Source organism: Clupea harengus, chromosome 9 (assembly GCF_900700415.2).
Source record: "Clupea harengus chromosome 9, Ch_v2.0.2, whole genome shotgun sequence".
Lineage (NCBI taxonomy): Eukaryota > Metazoa > Chordata > Actinopteri > Clupeiformes > Clupeidae > Clupea > Clupea harengus.
In genome coordinates, this window is record NC_045160.1 from 19981302 (window position 1) to 20004093 (window position 22792).

The following is a 22792-nucleotide window of genomic DNA, read 5'->3' on the forward strand; positions in this document are numbered from 1 at the left end:
TACTTTCTTGAGATGAAGTCAAATTTAAAAACAGTTGCTGAGGATTAATTGTTTGGCTTGAACTGAAAAAAAAGCAAAACTGATTGGCAGAAAAAGAAAACAAACACAAAAAGTACGATTTGTTACTCGAACACAGAACCCCAACCATTACTGTCTGCCACTTCCTAAGTCGCATAACTCTTAAGGGTCTTTGGGCATCAGCACAGATGGTAAAAAAAGTCAAACAAAAAGAAAACAGAGCAAATATTATTGCCAAGATTGTTTCTATTGTATGTAAGGATGGGGAAAAAAAAAAAGACAACTTGACAAAAAGGAGACAAACAAATGCAACTCACTAAAACAATGCACAACAATGACATTCACACTGAAATCGTACTCTCTGGTTCATCATCATCATTATCACATTATATTGTTCACGTTGAACCGTGTCTACACCCAGTTTCTCCCACTACAGCTCCCCAACACAACGCCCTTAAGAGAGAGACATGTCCCAAAGTTTTCTGAACCTTCAGAAGCAACACCCAGTATTACAGAACTGAAGTGCACACACCAATCCACATGGTAACAGCACCATTGTGCTAGAAACGAGACCAAAAAAAAAAAAAAAAAAAGTAACACCAAAAAAACATGTATGTATGGTTTCAAATGGTACAACGGTCTATGAGTCATTTCCATGGAAATCTACTGTAGAGATGTTACAGATAAAGCTTCCGAGTTCCACACACACAAGCACGCACACACACACACACACACACACACGCAACAGATTGCTGGAACCCAGTCAGTCAATGGCCAATTAAGGAGGCACTCCCTCCTCATCCACTCATTTAAGTAATCATAGTAATCATTCATGTACATGACACTTCACATTACAGAGATGTTGACGTAAAGAACAGGATCTTTAAACTTCCTGTAAAGTTAGTGTATTGATTTGTGAAAACATACATACATACAGTCACATTTTTTGTACAGATAGAAATGTACATTTCAGCAATAGAACACAAGCAGGCCAATGAGTTCTTGTCATGTCTCAAGACTTTAAGTGTGTTACGTGTGTGTGTGTGTGTGTGTGTTGTGTTAAATATGTATATACATGCCCACATGCGTGTGAAGTTACACAACCGCTACAGCTGGGCAGTGCAAAGACCTGGGACCAACTCAGGAGGCACACAGAGAAGCCGTTTCTCTCCCTGAAATCACTCCACATTCACCTGCCAGAGAAGGTCTCTCACACACACACACACGCACACTCACACACCCCACACACCAATTCGCAGCCTTGCTTCCCTTCATAGCCTTTCAATCCAGAAGTAAATAAAATAAAAATACTCACTCCTTAAAAGAACACTTCCCTCATCTCAGTCAACCACTCGCTCACATTTGTGCACTCGGTCCTCAAGAAAGGTGCAGTTTTCCTTCCTTTGAGAAAGTCAAGGCAGAGGAAGCACTGCTTTCAAGTCATGAAGTATTAAGGATTCACACGTCTACTACCACTTGTTTTCAAGCAGTAGAAGCAGTCGCTTTTTATAATCCCATCCAGGCAGTCCTGTTTTGACACTTGCATTAGGTTAGAGTGGTATAGTGGTGGCAGTGGTGAAGGAAAACTGCACTGGATCTGCACACCCTTATTAGCATCATATGGTGATGCAGAGGTGATATTCTGTATTCGCTAAGGCCTTATACCATTGCCACTCCGATGGGCCCACAGAAATGCTCTCGCTCCAAAGGAAAAACAGACAAAGAAAAATATATCATTTGACATCCAGGTAGGAAGAACACAGATGAAAAAAACACTGGAAAGCAACACTTACAAAAATAAATAAATACAAAACCAAAACAAAAAAAATAACCTCATATGTCTAAAATACAGCTCTTTATACTTCATTCATTATGAGGTCTGCATAAAAAGCATGCTTTTTTTTTGCTTCTTTTCTGTTTTTGGTTGTCTGTCCTTTTTCTACAAAAGAATCAAATATCCTTGGTTGTACAGTGAGGGATCGGCGCAGAGCTGGGCTAGATAGTCTTGTAGGCCAGGTAGTCCTGCATACACACAGGGATGGGGAGGGTTTGCACTTGCTGCGTGGGCATGACGCGGCGCAGCGCCATGCGGCACAGGTGCTGGAGACTGGCGATGGAGCGCGGGCACGTCCAAAAGTGCACACTGCCATCACGAGACCTACGGACAGAGAGATGGAGGTGGAAGGGATTAATGACACAGTAAAGAGTCAAGGCAGATGATAAGTGCATGTGAGAGGGGGAACAAAGAAAAAGAAAAAAAAAAAAAAGACAGAATGAGGTGAAACAGAATATCAGGTCATGTCAAAATCAGTTTGAGATCATTCTTTTATGGAAAATCATTTCAGTTTGTCATTTAAAATGAACATGTAAACAAGAATGTCAGTGAGGGCTAATCTATCTGATAATAAGCGTATGCTTTTTCGCTGTGTGGAAGCATGATATTTTGTAGATGCAGTGACATGCAAATGTTTGGGCACCCCTGGTCAAAATGTCTTTTACTGCGAATAGCTAAGCGAGTAAAAGATTACCTAATTTCTATGGTTTCATCGTTAGGAGAGGCCAGGTGATGCAAATTTCAAAGCTTTATAAATACTCTGACTCCTCAAGCCTTGTCCCAGCAATCAGCAGCCATGGGCTCCTCTAAGCAGCACTGTTTTACTATGCCGCTACACCATCACAAATATAACCGTGATGGAAGACTCATCAGAGGAAAACCTCTCCTACGTCCTCAATACAAAATTCAGCCTGATTTTCAATGACATAATTCAATTATTAATACTAAAGCATCAATGCGTCAGCATGCTACTGTTGCAGCTGCTAGAGGTGGACCTAGTTTGAGCTACTTCATATACAGTTTCATACACAGGGACACCAGATCAATCTGAGGGGGAGTGAGATAATTAATGTCCTTAGTTACTTTCCACCACTGGTACTTGGTGGAAACAAGAACACAATTGACACCACAGTTGAAATAGTAATTTTTAATACAATAATGTAATTTATAATTGTAAATGCTCATGAATGGTGCAATTGAATTTGTCGTACAACAGTAGCAGCACGTCACATTTGAAACTGAGGAGACTCCAACTACATTTTGGAAAGTGGAGGCGGGGGTGAGGTGGTGTTGAGTTTATGATACAGACGGTTGACCACGAACTTGGTTGCCTGCTGACTTATAGGTCCCCAAGAAGTGGGTCCTCAGAGGACGAAGTTGCTCTGGTGCAGCACTGCTTGTACTGTGCTGTACACATGGGATCCATGTGCTTGTTCCATGTGGTTGATGTTATCTACCCACAGGACAGAAAACAAACAGAAAGGCCCTGGCACCGACGGAAGCTCTGAGAGTTGAGAAGTGTCAATAGCTGTCCCAATCCAAATCTTACATAGCATTTCTCTCAGGTCAGAGGAAAAGAAAGAAAGCAGCTTGACGGGACAGGTAGGGCGCTGAAGGGGGGGCCATTTCTTTTTTCTTTTTTTATCTGTTTTCATCTGTTTTATTGTCTTTGTCATCTTTATATTCAAATTGTCTAAAATATTGTAAATAAATTAAATACAACTATATTATGCGTGTGTCGTTGTTGAGATCAGGGTTATCATCTGAAATAGTAGTGCTATCTATTGTTATTTCTTTCTGAAAAGACAACAACAGAGCACAACAACAAGGAAATCAAGGGAACTCCCCCTTTGTTGTCAAACAAGATTTCATTAATTGTGTGCACACTCGTCACTTCTGAAATGTCTAAGGTTCATTAATTGAACACTATTTTGATTTATAGCAGACATCTTTGTTTAGCGTTTTTTTAGCCGCGGGGGGAGAACTAGGGAATGCTATGATACAACACTCAAACTTTTGCATGCCACTGAAGGTCAAACTAGAAAATGCAATGAAGAGAATACGCATTCAGGTCACATGAATGTCTGTGAGTTTAAGATGAGCATAAGTCCCATTCCAACCTGCCCGCCCCCTCCCCCTCCCACTGTCAGTGTGGAAGTCCATGTTGAGTCACACTCATGGCTGTGGAGCAGACTCATCATTAAGGAATAGAGAATGGCTTACTCTTTGAACATATAAGAAATTCTCAGGTCATCATTTGTAGCTGGTGTGTCCTACTCTCCTAGGCTACATGTGTGAAAGGGCATTTTCAGATTTCTCAGGACATTTGGTGTGATGGACACTCTGCGCCAATAGAGCTGGAGCAGGTAGTGTGTGTGGGGTGCGTGTGTGTGTGTGGTGTGTGTGTGTGTGTGGCGTGTGTAGAGGGTAAGGATGAATACTGGTCCCACTCACCCGGCAGCTAAAACACTCCCTCCAGTGGAGAAGGCACAGCAGAGGCCGTTGGTGACAGGGGCAATAGCTTGAGGAGACTTCTCCTCAATGCTCCAGAAACGCAGCAGCCTGAAGTCACAACCAGAGGACCAGATATTAAACAAACCAAAAAGATACTCTTTTTCTCCATACAGTCTCTCCCACAAACACACACACACACACACACACACACACACACACACAACACATTACGCATACACAAAATATCAATATTTTAATCTAATCCAATTTCATTTGATGCACTACACCAAGCTGTACAAAAAGCACTGCAGTTTTTATAATCGAATCGAAAATTCTCTGAATTCACAGAGGCCTCTTCCAGATTTGAAACACTTCCACGGCAGAGAGCAGATTGTTTTGCCACCCCTTGCTCCACCCCTTGCTCCACCCATGTACTCCCCCTTCTGTCCTCCATTTTGTCGAGCAAAAACAGCCTTGCTTCTCAGGCCTCCAGGGCCAAGGAGAACGGCCCCTCCCCCGCTCTCCTCCGGCTGCTTTCCAATCACACGGCGAGATCCCTGAGAGCAGGCGTTTCTCACTAGTGATTAATGGTGGTCATGTGAGAGGCACGAGATTCCAGGCCCTCTCCCTTCTAGACTCTTCCTGCAGGAGGAACAGTTTTCTCGGGGCCGAATCTCTATGCGCTGGTTACGCACTAAAAGCAACGCCGCCGCTTCCAGCCTTATGAGCAGCTCCAGGCTAAACTGGTGTGTAGGGTCTGGTGCTAAATTACTTTATGGTTTGGGGTTGGATAGAAGAGTTGAGATTACAAACAACTTCTGTTTAGTGGTAAGCGACAACAAAGCATCAATATGGTGTGAAATGTATCAGGAGTTAATGGGGAATTTGGGGGGGTGAAGGCAGAGTAGAGATTTTCTTTTATGCAATAACCTATTTTTGTTGAAAGGGGAAACCCGATTGTGTAAGCATTCACAAGAACGCTTAAAAAGGGAGAGGTCAGCATATTTACTAGGCGAGTGTGAAGTGAAAATAGTTTCAATGAATCCAACCGAACCAACTTCCTGACTAAAACCTCACAAGTTTGAAATGTTTTCCTCACCTATCATCAGTAATTGTGGCAATGTGGCGGCCATCGTGGCAGAAGGACACGGAGCGCACCCATCGATCATTGGCACCCCCTGCAAATATAGGCGAGGGGGGAGGGAACAGGTGCCTGCATGGGAAGACAAAGGGGGTCAAAGATGAGCACAGTGGAGAATGATGGCAAACGTGTGTCATCAGCCGTTTCCTGAATTCTGTTTCTGAAACTATGGAGAGAGCAAGAACAAACCACATATCAAATACCATCAAAACACTCTAGTCTGTCTAGTTTTGCCATTGTAGTGTCCACTAAAGTTTTAATATGAATATTGTTATTATTAAGAACATGACCCACATTGATATTACTACAGAATATTCTAAATACCATATATTGGTACGTAATTATGACAGTAAGCACTGTCATAAAACTTACTAAACTTTGCCTATTGGTTCTCAGCAAGTATGCAACTCTATTTTTTGGAGAAAAAAAAACATATTGTATATTTACATTATAAAAAATCTGTCTAATCAATTCATTTGGCATACTTTATAAATATAAACAGAGTTTTGCTATTACTATAACGTCTTTTTCTAATTATTGTTTTTACAATTGTTAAAACGTCTGTTTACGTCTGTTAAATACTTTACTGTTGTAAAAAGTAGTTAAGGACTACTTAAGGATTAGTGTAAAGTTTTTTTTTTTATAAGTACAGAGCTACAGACATGACTCACCCCAGTTCCAACAGCACCGTGCCCATGTGAGGGTCCCACAGGATGACGCGTGTGTCGTAAGAGGCCGTGGCCAGCAGGGCTCCGTCCGGGGAGAACTCACACGACACCACATCATTGTGGTGGCCCTCCAGCTTCCCCATTAGCGTGTACTTGTCCATGTTCCACAGGAACACCTGGAAGAGCAAAATACAGCTGTTATAGCGCGACTGCTCACCATATCCAGACAGCAACACTATATACACTCAATGAAAGATTTTACAAACACAATTTAATGGTGTGCCCAACGTATGCTCAGTGTCACTGTTGTATGTTTACAAACTAATGCAAAAACAAAACAAAAACAAACAAAAAGCATTGTGCACATGCCACACAAGCAGCAAGGCTATGTTATAGTTGCATATGGCTACACCTTCCACTACTATCCCATTCAAAACATGGTTCAGTAGTTAATAAGTACATCATACAGAGTTCTTTAAAACTACATTTTGTTACAACTCCAGATGGTCTGCAATACCATTCAACATTCCAAAAAGGTAAGTTAAACTAAAAAAAGTTACTGTTTTTTTTCTCTATATTTTTTTACGAAAAAAAGAAAAACACTACAACAGTTTTGAAAAGAATATACAAACAAGTAGTAACTTAAGGTAACATAATGTTACTCCACTGGCATCCCCTTTCAGTTTTAGTTCACTTGTTTACAAAAGGCCCGCGCCGGCAGCGAAGGCCTATGGAGAGACAGATACTGCAAGAGAAGAGAACATTTGATGGCCAAAAGGCAAACAACCTTTGGCAAAAACACACAGCAAACACACAGGATCAAGTGACAAAGTAGTACACAGTCTAAAATTACACAGCCACAGCTGTTTTTGCTCCAGCGCAATGTGTTATCTTACACTTTTTTTTTGGTTCTAATGAGGAAAAAAAACAACAAGAAGCTAAATATGCTATATAGGTCTATGTTTGTTCCTTTACCAAGGTCTTGTGACATGATGACTTCTGAAGTCATTGCACTTGAGCAAACAGTATTAACATTCCAACTAGCCAACACTAATAAGAGGGCAGTTTTACATGGATACATAGTAGTGTTGCTGTCCTCCTTCAAACAGAAACAAGAGAAATGAAAGGACTCTCGAGCCTGACACTGCTGGCAAAAGCTTGCAGTTACTGCATTCATATTTAACATTACTCATTTGCTCCGGGTGTACTGAGGACACGGTTTGGACTTTCTCATGTGTAGTTATACAGAAACGTTTCTGTCTTTTACAAGGCAGTTGTGTTTTGTCATGCTTCATGTTAGCCTTGTAAAACCGTGAACACGCCAGTGAGTATAAGCAACTGGAGAACTGAGAGCAGTGCTAATGCTAGCAACGCTGGCCTTCAGCCCTTTTAGAGGAAGACGCCCGAATCAAAACTTTCATTGCTGACGATGACGGAAGTTAAAGAAATGCAAGCTGCCCGCCTGAGGAACAAAGAGCCTTTTCATTTCTCGTTTATGCCACAATGAACTGACCCCTTACAAGCAACTGTGTGTGTGTGTGTGTGTGTGTGTGGAGGGAATGGGGGAGGCTGGGATTACATGAGGAAAAGAGACAACAGTTTACCAAGAACGTTACTAAGGACCTCAACGCTTCAGTTATGGTTAACGGGGCTTCACCCCCAATTTAGAAAGTGCCTCACACAATCAATAAACTAAACCCTGAACTGGAAATGTGAGGTGTGGAGGGAAACTGCGGATGTGTCTGCAGAAGTACTAAGAATGGAGGGGGGGGGGGGGGGGGGAGTGAGTGGGGAGGAGAGGAGAGAAGACAAGACAACTGCCAAGTTATTTTTGTGTGCTACTTGTCTTCGAAATGGAGTATGACACTAGAAAGCTGGGGAGACAGATGCAGTGCAGCACCTACATGCAGGTAGCCTTGCCGTCAGGAGCAAAGGCTGCCCCCCCTCACCATGGCAACAGGAGGGGGGGACTGCAGGCATGGGCACTAGAGCATCCTGCGGACAGGGGCTGGGGAGGCGGCACTCCGTGGCAACCGTGCTAAAGCGCCTGCAGCGGCGTGCTCCCCTCCAATACTACTCACACACAGAGCTCTGCCACCACCTGGGACAGGAAAAGCAAGACACTTACGGATGCACGCACACACACCCACCCACCCACCCACCTACCTACCTACACACACACACACGCACACACACCCACCCACCCTCCCACCCACCTACACACACCTAAAGCTGTAGGATTAGCATTTTTGCAGAGGAGGATTACGCCTCTAAACTAACACAAAGTTTAAGGCACACAGCTTTCCCAAATGCTACTGCCTGTTCTGGCACACAGATATATATATATATGGGAGGATATATACATGTCCTCACACCATTTTCTACAAAATTTGCTAAATGCTACAATTGTCACATGCCTGCACCAAAATAGCAACAATAGCAATAGAGAGCCAATTTGTGACGTTAAAAAAAAAGAATAAAATAAAGAATAAAAAATGCAAAAGCAGTTGGGTTTAAAATCAATTTAACATGTTTACCATGCAGTTATATTAAGCCATGGCTAAACCCAACATTCATACAAAAACAGTGCATACAATCTACATGCACACTTCATAAATCCAGGAAGCTTTTTTTCATCATTTCATACAACACACAGTAATCCTCGACATGTTTTTTTTCCAGGAAGAACAATATCTGCACCTACAGACTACACAGATGATCGAGTACGACACTGAGCAGTGCTAAACTAAACATAGCTCTGGAGTTCCAGGTAACTCAGAAACTCGAAATTATGAAACCTGAGAGGGGGGTAAAAAAAAAAGCTTGGAACGGCTTTTACTAAGTTGGAATCTTGAAATGAACCTGTTACTCAGCCCCATCAAGTTGAAATTCTGACTTCCAAGTTACCTGGAACACATCATACCTCACAAGCAGAAGCAGGACAACAGGTCACAAGTAAACAAGACGAGTAAGGAAGGGAAGTACGTACCGCTTTGCCCGCCCCTACGGAGCACAGCATTGAGGAATCGGGGGAGAAGGCGCTGCAGTAAACCCAATTCTGATGGCCCCGCAACACTTTCACCATGTTACCTGCAGAAACACAAACCAATTAGTAGACCATAAAGAGCTTTAGTACATCAGATGGTTCATGAGTTTGTCGAAAACAATCCAGTTACTGTTGTGCAACACCAGTTCTTTTATCCCTTTTATTAAACAAATCCCAGACAAAGTATTCAGGATGTTAACTTCTTTAGGATTTCTTGAAGGGAAATTTTGCAGTCAAGCATCCCCGCATGATTAACAAGGTAGACCTCCAATTGTTCTGGCAGCTTGGGCCTCGTGGTTCAGATAAAGGGATTTAAAAACTGTATTTACAGTCTTGACATACCAGTTGGATTGTTCTGGACATTTTGTATTGGGTTAAAACATGTGTTGAGAATGTTGTTGGTACACCGGGAATTCGTCCGTTGTGTTTGGAACTTGCGTATGGTTTAATCCGGAACCTACGTAAACAGTCAGCCTCTCCTCCAATCTGTAACTGTAGCCACTTGATGTCACCTTAACAACGGCCCCTAAACTAGTGGACAAAAGAGACGTACCCACGGACTTTCTTTTGCTTGTTCTCTCGCCACCGGCGTTGCCCGGGAACAGATAGAATCTCTGCTTCAGCACTCACACTGCTTTCTTCACCATCGCTCTCACATTTAAAGCAACCAACTTCATCTTACGGCGACGACTGCAAAAGACTCCTCGTTAGCCAGGAACGCCCCGTTAACCGAGAGCAAGTAAGTTTAGCGCAAGCAGCTAACAGAAAGCCTGATAGCTAACTCTGCGATGGGAGCAAGCTGAGCAAGTAATCGGGAAGACAACCTGCAAACGGAACGAATGGAGCGATTCCGATCTACACTGCACAACACCCAAGGGTTATTGGGCCTCATTCTCGAACGCAGTTAAGAAGAATTTAAGAGGAATTTAAGAGGAATTTAAGAGGAATTGGATTTAGGACAACATTTGGCATTCATGAAAGTTTTCTCATCTGGGATTTGCTCTGAACTTCAGAAGACTTTCCGAACTCGAAATAGCAGTCGTAACTCGGCCAGAGTTTTCTCAAATGCGATTCCTTAAAAAACCACAAGATGGCCCCGTGGGCCATCTTGTGGTTTTTTGGGGAATCGCATTTAAGAAAACTCTCCGTGTTAATGAATTTGTGAGAAATCGTTGGTGATTGCGTTCACATCAACTCTACAGATCCTCGGATTAAAGTATCATTAACAAATTACGTTTCACATGTAGGCCTATAGTCATGATTTCTACGAGGCACTGTGATGTCATAAAATAAATAAAAGCACTACACCGGAATGCTGCGCTCGTCTAGTGAGCGTCGTTTGGCACTGCCGTCTGTGCAAGTACGGCAATCCAGAATTTTCAAGTAGTTCCACGTTGGTGGAACGAACTGCCTAGCACTACCAGAGCAGGCGCGTCCCTCTCTACCTTTAAGAAGCTTTTGAAGACCCAACTCTTCAGAGAGCACCTCCCTTCCTAACTGGCACTTCGACTAGTGCTTAACTTGCACTTATAGCAGTTACATTCCTGCACTTCGTTTTTATTTCCTATTTCGTTTTTCTATTTCTTATGTAAAGTAGTATTTATTGTTACACTAGGTCTCTATTGCTCGTAGCTTGACTATTCTATCCCTTGTACGTCGCTTTGGACAAAAGTGTCTGCTAAATGACTAAATGTAATGTACACGAACACTGCAAATGTAAGTGAATAAATAAATAAGCACTAAACTCAATCACGTTGATATAGCTATAGTGGAATAGAATGGACACATCTACATCCGTCCAACAGTCCATCTCTGCACCGTTCAAGTCATAGACATATATAGTTGAAGTTAGATCTGCGTTTACTCGAGGGTGATCGCTTTCCGCTTTGACATGACTCGTTTACGAGTTGCTTTCGTGTAGATTCGGTCGATTCCGACTGCACACGTCACTACGGTTGCGTGCCCTTATAAGGAGCTGGCAGGGCGTGTATGTATGCAAATTCAGGAGCACGAGAACGCGCTTTCAATTTAAGAAAACTCTTCCGGGGGAGCACAGCCCAGAAAACTTCTGCTGCGTAGGACCACATTTTCAAGCGTGCATGAATTTGGCGGATGTCTTTTGCTTACGTTGTTTTTCCGAAGCCCGTAAGAAACATTTCAGAAGAAACTTCAGAAAATGTTCGAGAATGAGGGCCATTGTTAGTATTGTCTCCCAGAGATATAGGGTCTTGCATTAATTACTAACCATGTCCCCCTTCTCGACACCATAATCACACGGATTGCATATACATTGGCTTAACATAGCCACACATGCGAAGGGAACAATCAAACTTCACGCTTTACATAGACTCATCCTTTGTTCATAAACGTGGACACAGAACTATAGTGACTGAACAAAGGAACACACACACACACACCACACACACACACACACAAACATTCTGTCACAATTCACACAAAGCACGCTTGAGCACACAAGCTCGCACACACACCCTCTTTTTCACTCACACACACACACACACTCCCCTTTAAGACTTTAGACCACAACGCCCAGCTAGCCAGCACTGCCACGAGCATATGAACACCCATTACAGGCAAGATATACACTCTCTTCCTCAATGCTCCTGCTGTTGTTAGCACCATGATCTAAGAGTTGAGTAGCAGTAACAGTAACAGTGGTAGCTTTGGAGGATTTGTGTCCATGTGAGTGTTTTGGCCTCATCCTTACCGTCATCTTTCAGGTCCCACACACGTAGAGTTTTATCCCGCGATGCTGAGACTAGAACCAGGCTACCATCAGGGGCAAAGGTCAGGTCTCGCACAATGTCTGTGTGGTCCATCAGGTTAAGCAAAAGCTTGCCTGTCAAAACAAGAATAAAAGACCACCAATTAGAAACCACTAACAAGGCATACGACTTCAGAAACAGCTAAACAAGACTGAGGTTTAAGTGAGAGGAAACAATAACACAATAGCAACAAACAAATACATAAATACATAAATATGCACTTAGAGAGGGTAAATAAACAAATAAATTCATAAATAAATATTGCTGTAACCAGGAATGATGGATCCAAGCAAACCTAGGAGAGCATCTGCCAACAAAGATGAGATAATGTATCATCTGAAGGACCCACGATGCATACAAAGTAAAAAAAGAAAAGAAAATAAGTTTGAGTCAAGTATGAACATGCTCAAAGTTGGTGAAGATTACATAATGTGCTAGAAGTGGGAGTAGACTCGGCAGTGGCCGAAGGAAAGGGGGAAGAATTAATTGCTTGGACTGTTCCCAGTCAGTGCACCAAACTTGACTCTTTTCAGCAAGAGTTCTGTGGACTCCCACGGTGGCAGGAGCAGAAGGTGCAGAAGCCAGAAAAAGAAGAAACAGCAGGAGGAGAACAAATGGCAGAAGAGGAAAACTGTACCCCTTACAGTGAGGAATTGTTTTTTAAAAAACTATTTTACTTCTTCACAAAAAAGGATTAGAATCCTAGGTGAGGCAGCAGTAACTACAGAAAGTCCCTAGCTACGCCACATTGCCAAAGCCCTGAACAGCAATTGAATTGCAGCTACTTAAAAAGGCTAATCCTTAAAAAAAATAGATCATATCGACTTCCAAATACATACCACCATTAATCAAACCATTCATAACCCACCCAAGAGATGGAATTATTGTGACATGATGTGACAGTAATAATAATGGTCTGGCTCAAAAATAATAGGCAGTACATGAACATTAAGTCTAAGCGAGGGAACGATTGTGGTTGATGCGCTGGGTGCATTTCCAACGGGATTTCTTCAAGTTAGCTTCATTCTCAAAAGTTTAATTTTGAGAATTCTGATCGTCTCTGAAGCACTGCAAACACAGCTCTGCAACATCTGTTCAACTGAACTACATTCTGAACAGTGGCAAGTTAAGATTATTCCTGCGTCACTGGCAAGGGTGTTAAAATCAACAATGAAACAACTTGCATGTTGCAGCAGAATCAACAGCCAATTGCAGCACAGCTACAGGACCTGCCCCTCTGAAACATGTCAAACCACCATTCACACGTGTCGACACAGCTGGCAATTAATAGCTAAGGGGCGCTGCCTACGGGCCTGTTGTGCTACACACCCACCTTCTGCTATGCCAAAACACACCCCTCAATATGTGAACTGGAATGCACTGGAAAACACAGGGAAAGTGCCTATTCAAAAAAAAAAGTTGTATGGCTCTCTTTCCTGCAGAGAGGGAGATTTATTGCGCAAACCTTACAAACCCTTATGTCGTAAGGAGAAATGCACAGAAAGACACGTCACCTGAGCAAATCACTGACTAGAAGGGGTGGGGAGTGGTATTTTTCTGCACTTTGATGCGGTTTGTTTGTTTCAGGGACATTCACTGAAGGCTAGACGTCTGCAAACAGCACGACAGAAAGGTGACAGACAAAGGTTCATTTGGAAAAGACAGGAGAGAGAGAGAGAGAGAGAGAGACGGGAAAACCAAAAAAAGGGCAGGCATTCCATCCAGTAGCAGAAAGGAGTCAACACCTTACCTTTGCAAAACCTCTGACACACTCGACAACTCAAAAACAGGATGTGGAGGAGGGGGAGTTACAAATGTTGACCAAATGGAATGACCCTGCATTACTTGAACTACCTGTTCAGTCTTCATTTTAAAAGGTTAGGTTTAGATTACCTTAGTGCTGAGAGCAGGATAAGCAAGGTCATCATAATAATTAAGACTGAAACAGTTAGTTATTTAAAGTTATCAATCTCAGTACAGCCTGTAGGGTGATCATGTTGAGTGGTCTTTGAGTTTTAGATAATCACGGAAGGAAAAATAAATAAATAATATTATATATACATATATATATATATATATATATTATATATATATATATAGTTCCGATAGCTCTAGAACAACCTTCTAAGGTTGTTGTTTGCCAGCCATCAACAGAACAGAAGACTAAAAAAACATTATTTGCAGGCGATTGGGAAGATGAGCGAATTCATTTGACAGGCTACGGAGGTCTGTGTTGAATAGGGGGGCGTGGCCGGAGTGGAGTTCAGCACAGACGTGACATTTTCTCAGTGGTTTTGTTTTCTAATTAATGCTTGTTCATCGTTGCGATCGTTGTTGTGTTTATAAGAAAGAAATACAGCCTTGCAGGACAAAATACAGGGGAATTTGGGCGATTTTGATGCACAAAATGATGTTTCCGTCTGAAAGTTGCAATTCTGTTTCAAACGGTACATTCTGCGAATTCCGTCCGTTTTCTGTTATGGCGGAAATTCTCTCCCCGCGTACCCCCTGAACCACTTTGCCTACCCCTGGGGGAACCAGTTTGGGAACCGATGCTCTAGAATACACACTCCATGCACCTATAATGTTATTTGGTGTGGGGGCTTTGCAGAATGACGTACATTTTTCCTTAAGTGGTATGAACTTCCAGGTATGCAACTTGTATCATGCAAACTGACAAAGCTGATTTATCGCCTTACCTGTGTAGACATCCCAGATCTTAATGCGGCCATTGTTGAGGCCAGTAGCCAGGAGCAGCTGGTCCTGACCAAACTTGAAGCGGTGCCACTCAATGTTGACACAGCGGCTCTGCTTCTCAGGCACCGATGAGCCAAATGCAAGTCCCCACACCACATCACCACAGTCAATGGTGTGTTCACGTGGTTCGCCTGGAAACGGGGTGACACTGCCAATGCTGTTCTGCCGCGACTGACGCTGAAGTCCGACTCCAGTTTTGCGCTCGTCCTTCCTTACAGACCTGCAGAAGAGGACAAGTAAGGGAAGAGGGGGAAAAAGGCGCATATTTCACACATGATATTGTTCATCTGCAAACGTAATCAATTTTTCACAATAAAATAAATGACATGTGACTGGGCAAATGTGTAGGCCTTCCCATGACACATGTCTGTTATATGTTGTATTAACAACATATACCACGCATTAACATAGTGTGTATTAACATGCGTTAGTCACTAGCATGATATTATTGGTGGTGTGCCACAAGGCTTTATGCTGGGTGCCATGACTGTTCTCATTACATTTGCTGACCTCAGACATATATTTTTGTAAATACAAAATCTCTTGTTGACATATCTTTTAGCTTGGCCAACTAAATTAGGCAAACCTGTTACATGGGCTGACAAGATATTTTAAAATGTTCTGCATCTGAACTCCCTGCCATTAGGCACTAGAGCAGTCATCACTTTAGAATAAATAAACTAACATTTATATGCAGTACTCGAATAGTAAGTATGATGGCTGACAAGCTGGCAGGGGGATTAAAGAACCTCAGCAAAATGGCTCACATTTACTGGGTAGCTAACCATCTACTCTACGCCTGACGTTACAAAATATACACACAGATTGAGTCTGACTTGCATTCCTGTTGAAGCAACTCAAACAACACTCAAACCAAGCGTTCTGAACAATATATTGCATGTCCCTTGTTAAACTGCTGACGATTGCTTAATGTGAGAGCTAGTCCTACTCTCTATTCCATCCTCTCAAGAGGCTGACCCTATGCTTCAGCTAGGGAACGTTTAAGTGTTCACAAGGAGGTATTGTTTGACCCAAGTTTAAAACTGCGTCCAGAGGCTTTCACAGACAGCTACTGTGCAGCGATGGGAGTGAATGTGGCAGGATGGTAGTAGATAATACATGCCACGTGTCCTTGGCAAGCTGAACAACAGACAGAGGTTTCTTTATGCAGCCACAGAACAGGGGGTGAAGGGACAGTTGTGAACTTCTAGAACATTCTGGGTGTGCAAACAACTGACAGGCACATTATAACCCTGTAAAAACACCATTGTAGAATCTTGAGTTTTCTTTGGTCTATCCTTGAAATTCCTGGAAATTACATCAACCATATCTTCCAGAATTTCTGTTCTGCTTCATTTTTTTTAACCAAGACATCACCTATTTTTGTATTCACCACACATACAATGAAGGCCACTGTAGACCAGTAAGTACACCATCAACTCGCTCTATGGCTGAATATCTGGTCCCCACTTCTTTCCATGTGTATGTGGCCATCCCAGGCTTTGCACTATATAGTTCTGTGGCCCAGGTCGTGAAATTTACGAAAAGCTTTCACAACCCAATGTTGCCAACTGTGTCACCAAGAGATATCAATTAGCATGCTAGAAAGCTTTTGTCAGTGCCAACTGTTCTGTTGTTGGTGTTTGGAAGGTTTTTACATGTCTTTCAGGTAGATAGCCTGCTTATTTTAAACCAAAACTACCTGCTGCTTTAATGAACGCAAACAACTTCAGAACTAGTGGGGAAATCTAAGAGTTGTTATTTATTTATTTAAAACCTACATGCTTGGATGCAAGTCTTGTACATTGCCTATTCAATGTTGCCAGAGACTGCGACCTGCTCTAACTCATTTCTAAGATGCTTTGAATAAAAGCATCTACCAAATGAGTAAATGTAACTTACATAAAACTGCTATGAGTATTTTCACATTTATTTCACAGCTACTCATTAACAAGATATGACCAACTTCCTCTTATCTACCGTATATTTCTTACAAGGCACGTGTACTAGATCCGTGGTATGCAAGAATGTCTTTATGGTTATGGTTATTTCTACAGGAGTCATTTGGCAACTTCATATAGTTTGCTTTGTTCGGCAGAACAACTTTGATTTTGTTCCCCCTTCTTGTTGAAATTTAACCAAGCTGCTAATCTGTACTGACAGGACACACTTTACACAAATCCCAGGGGGTGTATAAAACTTTTTTTATGGCAGGCTGAGACTTTCAAATAAAACAGGGGACAAAACAAAACAAACTGTAAACTTCTGTATCTGAAGCAGAGGTGGGTGATTCATGCATCACACGTTGAATACAAAACAACCACTGCGCCCTATGGCAGGCAGCCAAAATTAAGAGATATGAGCCTCACAATAACTGGTTTGCTTTCCATGAGAGACAATAATAAGATTTGATTGACTTGGCTGCTATTCTATCGCTTTTGCATGTTAATAGCAGGGCAAGATGATGCAAGGCAAGATGATGCAAGGCATGCTCCTTATAATGAGATTTGAAATATATTCGCTGACAGCAAATGAGCCATGAAAGTGCAATTTGTTTTACGTTCAGAAAACAAGAAAAGTGAAGAGGTCCAAGCATACTCACAGATCGGCCAAGCATTTTGACCAGGGTAGGAGCCTCACAATACGATGCCCTTGAGACCAAGCAAAGTAGGAACCATCAGGTGCAAAAGCAACAGTCCAAGTCTCCCGTCCAGACTTTTGGTCAAAGGGAGCAACTGGAGCTAAGAGTTCCCCAACAAACTTAGCCTTTCCTGAAGATGGCAGGGTGAGGAGACATAACATAATCAATATATAATGCAAATATTGTCAGGTCACACTTTAAAATAAACAAATCAGCCAGGGCGTTAAACTGTTGCAGCATTGGGCCACACCTCCATATCAAAACATTATATACAACTTATCAGGTAAGTGTTAATGATGGCAAAGGTGAACATGGGGTTAATTACTATATGGGGTAACCTAAATGGTATACCAAAACGTTTGTTTTGCATGCATAGGGTGAGTCATGAGAATCGAAAGACCAATAACGTTACAATGTAGCTAAATCTCTAAACCAACATCTGATTTCGCAGCTCGGCGTCGAACAATATGCGTCATCCTGCAGCTCTCGGGGTAGTGGACGTGACTAACGGGGGATGGTAGAATAGTAGCTAAAAGTCTGGCAAGTCTGGCCTGCGCTTTCAAACCAGCATTTTGGCAGGTTGGCACATAGGGATATTTATTTGGATATAATACGCTTAGGCAAAGATTATAGGCGAGCAGAATTAATAATGTTATCACAAGCAAACACGTACCTACATTTCTCGCTATAATCGAAACAAAGACGAAGTCATTATTGATGACCAACTTAACGTTAACTAGCAGTAACTGCGGAATAAAGTCTGACAATTATTACAATTATATAACTATATACAAGTATATCTATATAGCTAACATATCTAGCTAAAGTAGCGATAACTAACGTTAGCTATCTTACAATAACATCCTAACACCACACCCAAGCGATAATTACATTACATCACTGAGTAATAATGCTGCAAACTAACGTATACTTTAGTGTTTTACGGAACAGTCCGATACTTAATTAGTTTGCTCATATAACCTGTTTTATGGTTAGCTTTCTAGCTCGCTGATGGCCACATTCAAGGATGCAACCATGTCCGCAAACAACATACGAAATGGACACGCCAATATGTGGTGGAAAGAGTAGAACATTGTCAACTTACCTATTTCATTTTCGTTTACAAAATCTGGGAAGCTTGCCATCTAAAGAGGAAACCGTTTCTTGAAAAGAAGGTCTTATCAGTTAAAATGGTAACGTTACGTTGCGCAAATTACAGTTTGCTACTGATTGAAATACTTGCTACACGGCTATCCCCCCCGAAAAAAATTCGATCGTCTGGAATGCAGGGAGGTGCACGTAGCTAGCTAATGTTGCTTGGTTGTGTTAAATTCACTACACTCAGTTAAAACGTAAGTGTCTATTTACACAAATGCACCAAATGTTAAAGTTACGGGGTCAAAACCGTAAGTTAATCACGAGCTTACGAAGTCTGGAAATCCTTAACTGAATCGCTTCTTTCGACCGTACGACAGCATAAACACACAATGGCTACCTAAGCTCTATCGGGCACATTGTATTTATGGGTAGACAGTTTATTCGCCCACGTCACCGTGGTTGCCTAGGAGATGTAGAGGAACCTCCCTTGTCACCAAAATATGCGCGCGCATGTTGGCAAAGGAAGTGGTGTTTTGCCCCAGCCATGCATCCATTCATGCAAGCTTTAAACAGAACTAAAAATACTTAAATAAATAAAACCTTTAAACGGAACTGCCACCAGCATCAAAATGTTACGTGTCCGGTTGTCAGAATCGATATTCCAACAGCGGACTCAAGCTCTACAGAATTCCGACAGGATCACGACCGATTCAGAGCAACCGGCTGCGTCTATGGCTGCAAGCTGCTATTAAACGTGGACTGAGGACACGATACAACTGCTCGTGTTTGTAGCGCCCATTTTATATCAGTTAAAGTTATCTATCTACTATTTTAATTCACTGGGAAGCCTGGTTTACAAAAACAATTGTCTCTAAAATGTAGATTACTAATTTAATGTAGCTAAAGTTTGATTACCAGCGTTGTTAGATTTGGCTAGTAAACAAACACGTGTGTTGTGGGCGTATTCCAGAAAGCAGGTTGAACAAACTCTGAGCCTAACCCTGAACTTTGAGTAGGTGAACCCTGAGATGGGAAATTTCGGTTCCAGAGTAGCTGAGTTAGTTCAATCAACTCTGAGTATGTTCACTCTGAGTTAAAGCAACATTATGATTATGTAACTATTTTATCTTAAAATAACAGCTTCAAAATAATTTTGGTGGTACACTGACTTGTATAACTTGTAATATGTAACTTTGGTGGACAGGGTGTGACAAATAGTACCTTCTTGCTTTTTCTATGTGTAAAATGGTTACTGGTTCTTACTTATGAAAATGTTTGAAGTAAATGGGATGAATCCCTTTTTTCATTTTGAGGACATTTCTATCACACTTTAGAGCTTCTGATTTTTATTGAAGAACGAAAATGAGTGAAAGATCTGTTGTAAGTACTACATATCATCATCATTGTTTATTCAGGGAGAATTGACTGAGCACAGGGCTCTTTTGCAGCAATGCCCTGATTGAGGCTACATAATACATACAACAATAAATAAACAAACCATAACAAAACAAAACAGACAAAATAAATAAACAAAACACATTAAACAACTCAGAAATTAAGTATAAAAAAAATAACATAAAGTAAAAAGAATTAAATCAGAGAATCATTTAAAACAACAGCATTAAGGCACATCCTTAGCATCTAAAAGGCTCTTAAATTGGTTGACAGACAAATACTTGGTAAGTTTCAACTCCACTTGAACAGTGTTCCATTTATGGGAAGCAAATAACGTAAAAGCTATTTTACCTATATTAGTTTTGATATGATCAAAGTCTGGAGAAGAAATACTAATAAATGACTAAGATTATAATTTATATACATTGATGTGTGCACGCTCGTTCATATTTTGCAGAGCTTTATTAATAAAACAGACAAATCGAACAGAATTTTTTCGTGAAATTCCATAAAAAAGGCTGTGGGTGGGTTGGCATGCAGTGACCCATATTTGTGTTGTGATGCAATCTTCAATGTTTATCTTATTAGAGATCCCCTTATGATGTTACCTAGGCACTAGCTTTGAGCCTTTGCTACAGTGCAATATTAAATATGATTGTGGATAATCCAATGTAAAAAATACACTCATTTGGCAGTTTTTTAGGTACACCTAGTGGAAACGAATGCAGTCTAATGCAACATTACTGCAATAAATCCCCCATGTTATCCCTATATTGAGTTTACGTTGAAACTATTTAAGAGAGGTGGCAATCCAACGGTATAATCATTTTAAAGGATGTAGTTTGTGGTGCTGTTTAACTGTATGGAATTAAACACAAATGTGTCTCTACTATTTAGCCCAGCCCCACTGATTGGAATGGGGTGGTCAAAATAATAGAAACATGTGTCAGCACAATGCAATAAAATTCAATAGCACTACAAACTGCAGCCTCTATAATGAACACACGGTTTAATCAACAGCTCTCTAAATTAGTTAAAACTAATACAGAATACAATCACCTTCATAAAGCAAAGATTTATTGCAGGACTGGTGTATTAGACCGCACTACTTTGCCCTTTTAAAGACAAGCAACACTATTATGTAGAAGCACAGGGTGTACCCATGTATATCACAACTGATGGTTATACAAGATCATAAAAACTTAGTAATGTTATATCCAGCCATTTCTTCCAGCTTATTTTCATGTTTTTGAAACAGACTTCTTAAACAAGTGCTTTGTTCGTTTTGTTTGTTTTCACAGGTCTGCCGAATTGAACAGATCAGGCCTCAATTAACAACTTCAGCATACAGAGATCCTCCACCTGAAGAATGGCACCTATCTTCCTGCCATCACTAGACACTTGATTTCTCACACCTAAATGAAGAATTTAAAAAGAAGCAACACACTGTAAAATGTTATAACAATATACCTGTACACGGTAATAGTTTTCTAATGTGGTCTAATAGTTTTCTAATGAGAAAACCCATTCATAGGGATTTTTTTCTTTGGAACCAGGATGTATTAAAATACTAACACTAAAAACGACACACTTCCAGTCGACTTGTTTACTCTAGCAGCGTTACACCATCGTAAATACGACATCCAGTTTATGGCCATGGCAGCTTTTGATAAGGAGCTTTCGCGGACAATTGCTGAGCCATAAGACATGAGAAAACAATAAGAAGACATAAGAAAACAATGTAGTGCTACTTTGCTCCCCTCTCACCTGACACATGTGTTGCAACTTTTGGATAAAGCAATGTTTGGGGAGATAAAGAAACAGTGGCATAAGAAACTTTGTTGCCATGCGAGGGCTATCAGAGGCCAAATCAGGAAGGAGGATTATCCACAGAAGTTAAAAGACCTGTTGGACATTGACTTAAAGACTAAAAACCTTAGAAGTGGATTTGAAAGCAGAGGGATTTATCCATTTGCCCCACAGCATGTCATAGAGGGGACGGAGAGCAACACAGTACAAAGAAGGCATTTGGGCATTCAACAGTTCCTTGATAAAACATTCAAAGCCAAAAACCTACTTCAAAATGCTTTTCAGGTGGAAAATATGCATCTATTTTGTTGTATTGAATGCTAAAACTGACCAGTAGCTGAGGTGAAAGACACTGCAATACCATTAATTACTACTGTGGCTCATAAAGATGTACAAAATATGTTATTAAATTATACTTCTGTCATCATTAAAGACAAGACATGTTAAGCATGTGGTAGTGAGGAGGTATTTATCAACCATTCAGTACCTGTAACTTTAATGGTAGGAATGAATAGTCTATTAGTCTAAATAATCTATTTCTTTTGAGGATAGTATGTCAGTTTGCACAGTTTTTAAAAGATATACCTACAAACTCGGTGGTGTAATATTGTGTCAAGAACAGGTGCCATATTTTATGTTAGTCAGATTGGATAGGCAAACAAGTCATAGTCATTGAGTTAAGTCACTGTATTTCATAGGAACTACATACCTGGAAGTAGCTTTGTTATTACACTTTTTGATCGAAATTCTGAGGAATGTGTGTTAGATTTCAATATATTTGAGGAACAACATGTTTGTACACAAACATATCAGGTCATCAGTAATAGTTCTCAGATAGGAAAATGCATTGGCCAGAGACATTTTTGTAGTTTAAGTAAGGAGGACATTATAGCAATTATGATTGGATGCCCTCAACACACAGTAATGACAGAAATTGTTTCAACTTTCAAGTATTTTATTGTCAGATGCACAGAACAACACACAACACAGACTGGACATTGAAATTCGTAAGACAAGAGACCGCACAGCAACCTGACATAACATAACATAATATAACGTAACATAACATAACATAACATAATATAACATATAAGTACTCTTGACCTAAATTACACATATGATAAACATATATTAAACCTACTAAA

General features: G+C 41.0%; 1 protein-coding gene and 1 long non-coding RNA gene across 2 annotated transcripts; one reads left to right on the forward strand and one right to left on the reverse strand.

Moving 5' to 3' along the window:
- Positions 1-1935: 1935 nt before the first annotated feature.
- Positions 1936-18901, reverse strand: wsb1 (WD repeat and SOCS box containing 1). The gene is made up of 9 exons (XM_012830496.3): positions 18451-18901; positions 17307-17475; positions 14647-14924; positions 11890-12021; positions 9105-9205; positions 6119-6291; positions 5406-5519; positions 4307-4414; positions 1936-2176 (listed from the first exon to the last, which is right to left on the reverse strand). Exons 1-9 carry the CDS (start codon positions 18488-18490, stop codon positions 2014-2016), a joined length of 1278 nt encoding a protein of 425 aa, XP_012685950.1. The 5' UTR covers positions 18491-18901; the 3' UTR covers positions 1936-2013.
- Positions 18902-19007: 106 nt separating this feature from the next.
- On the forward strand, positions 19008-22094 carry LOC116221850. Its single transcript, XR_004164317.2, has 2 exons — positions 19008-19823; positions 21140-22094. It is a non-coding gene; the product is annotated as an uncharacterized LOC116221850 (long non-coding RNA).
- The last annotated feature ends 698 nt before the right edge of the window (positions 22095-22792 follow it).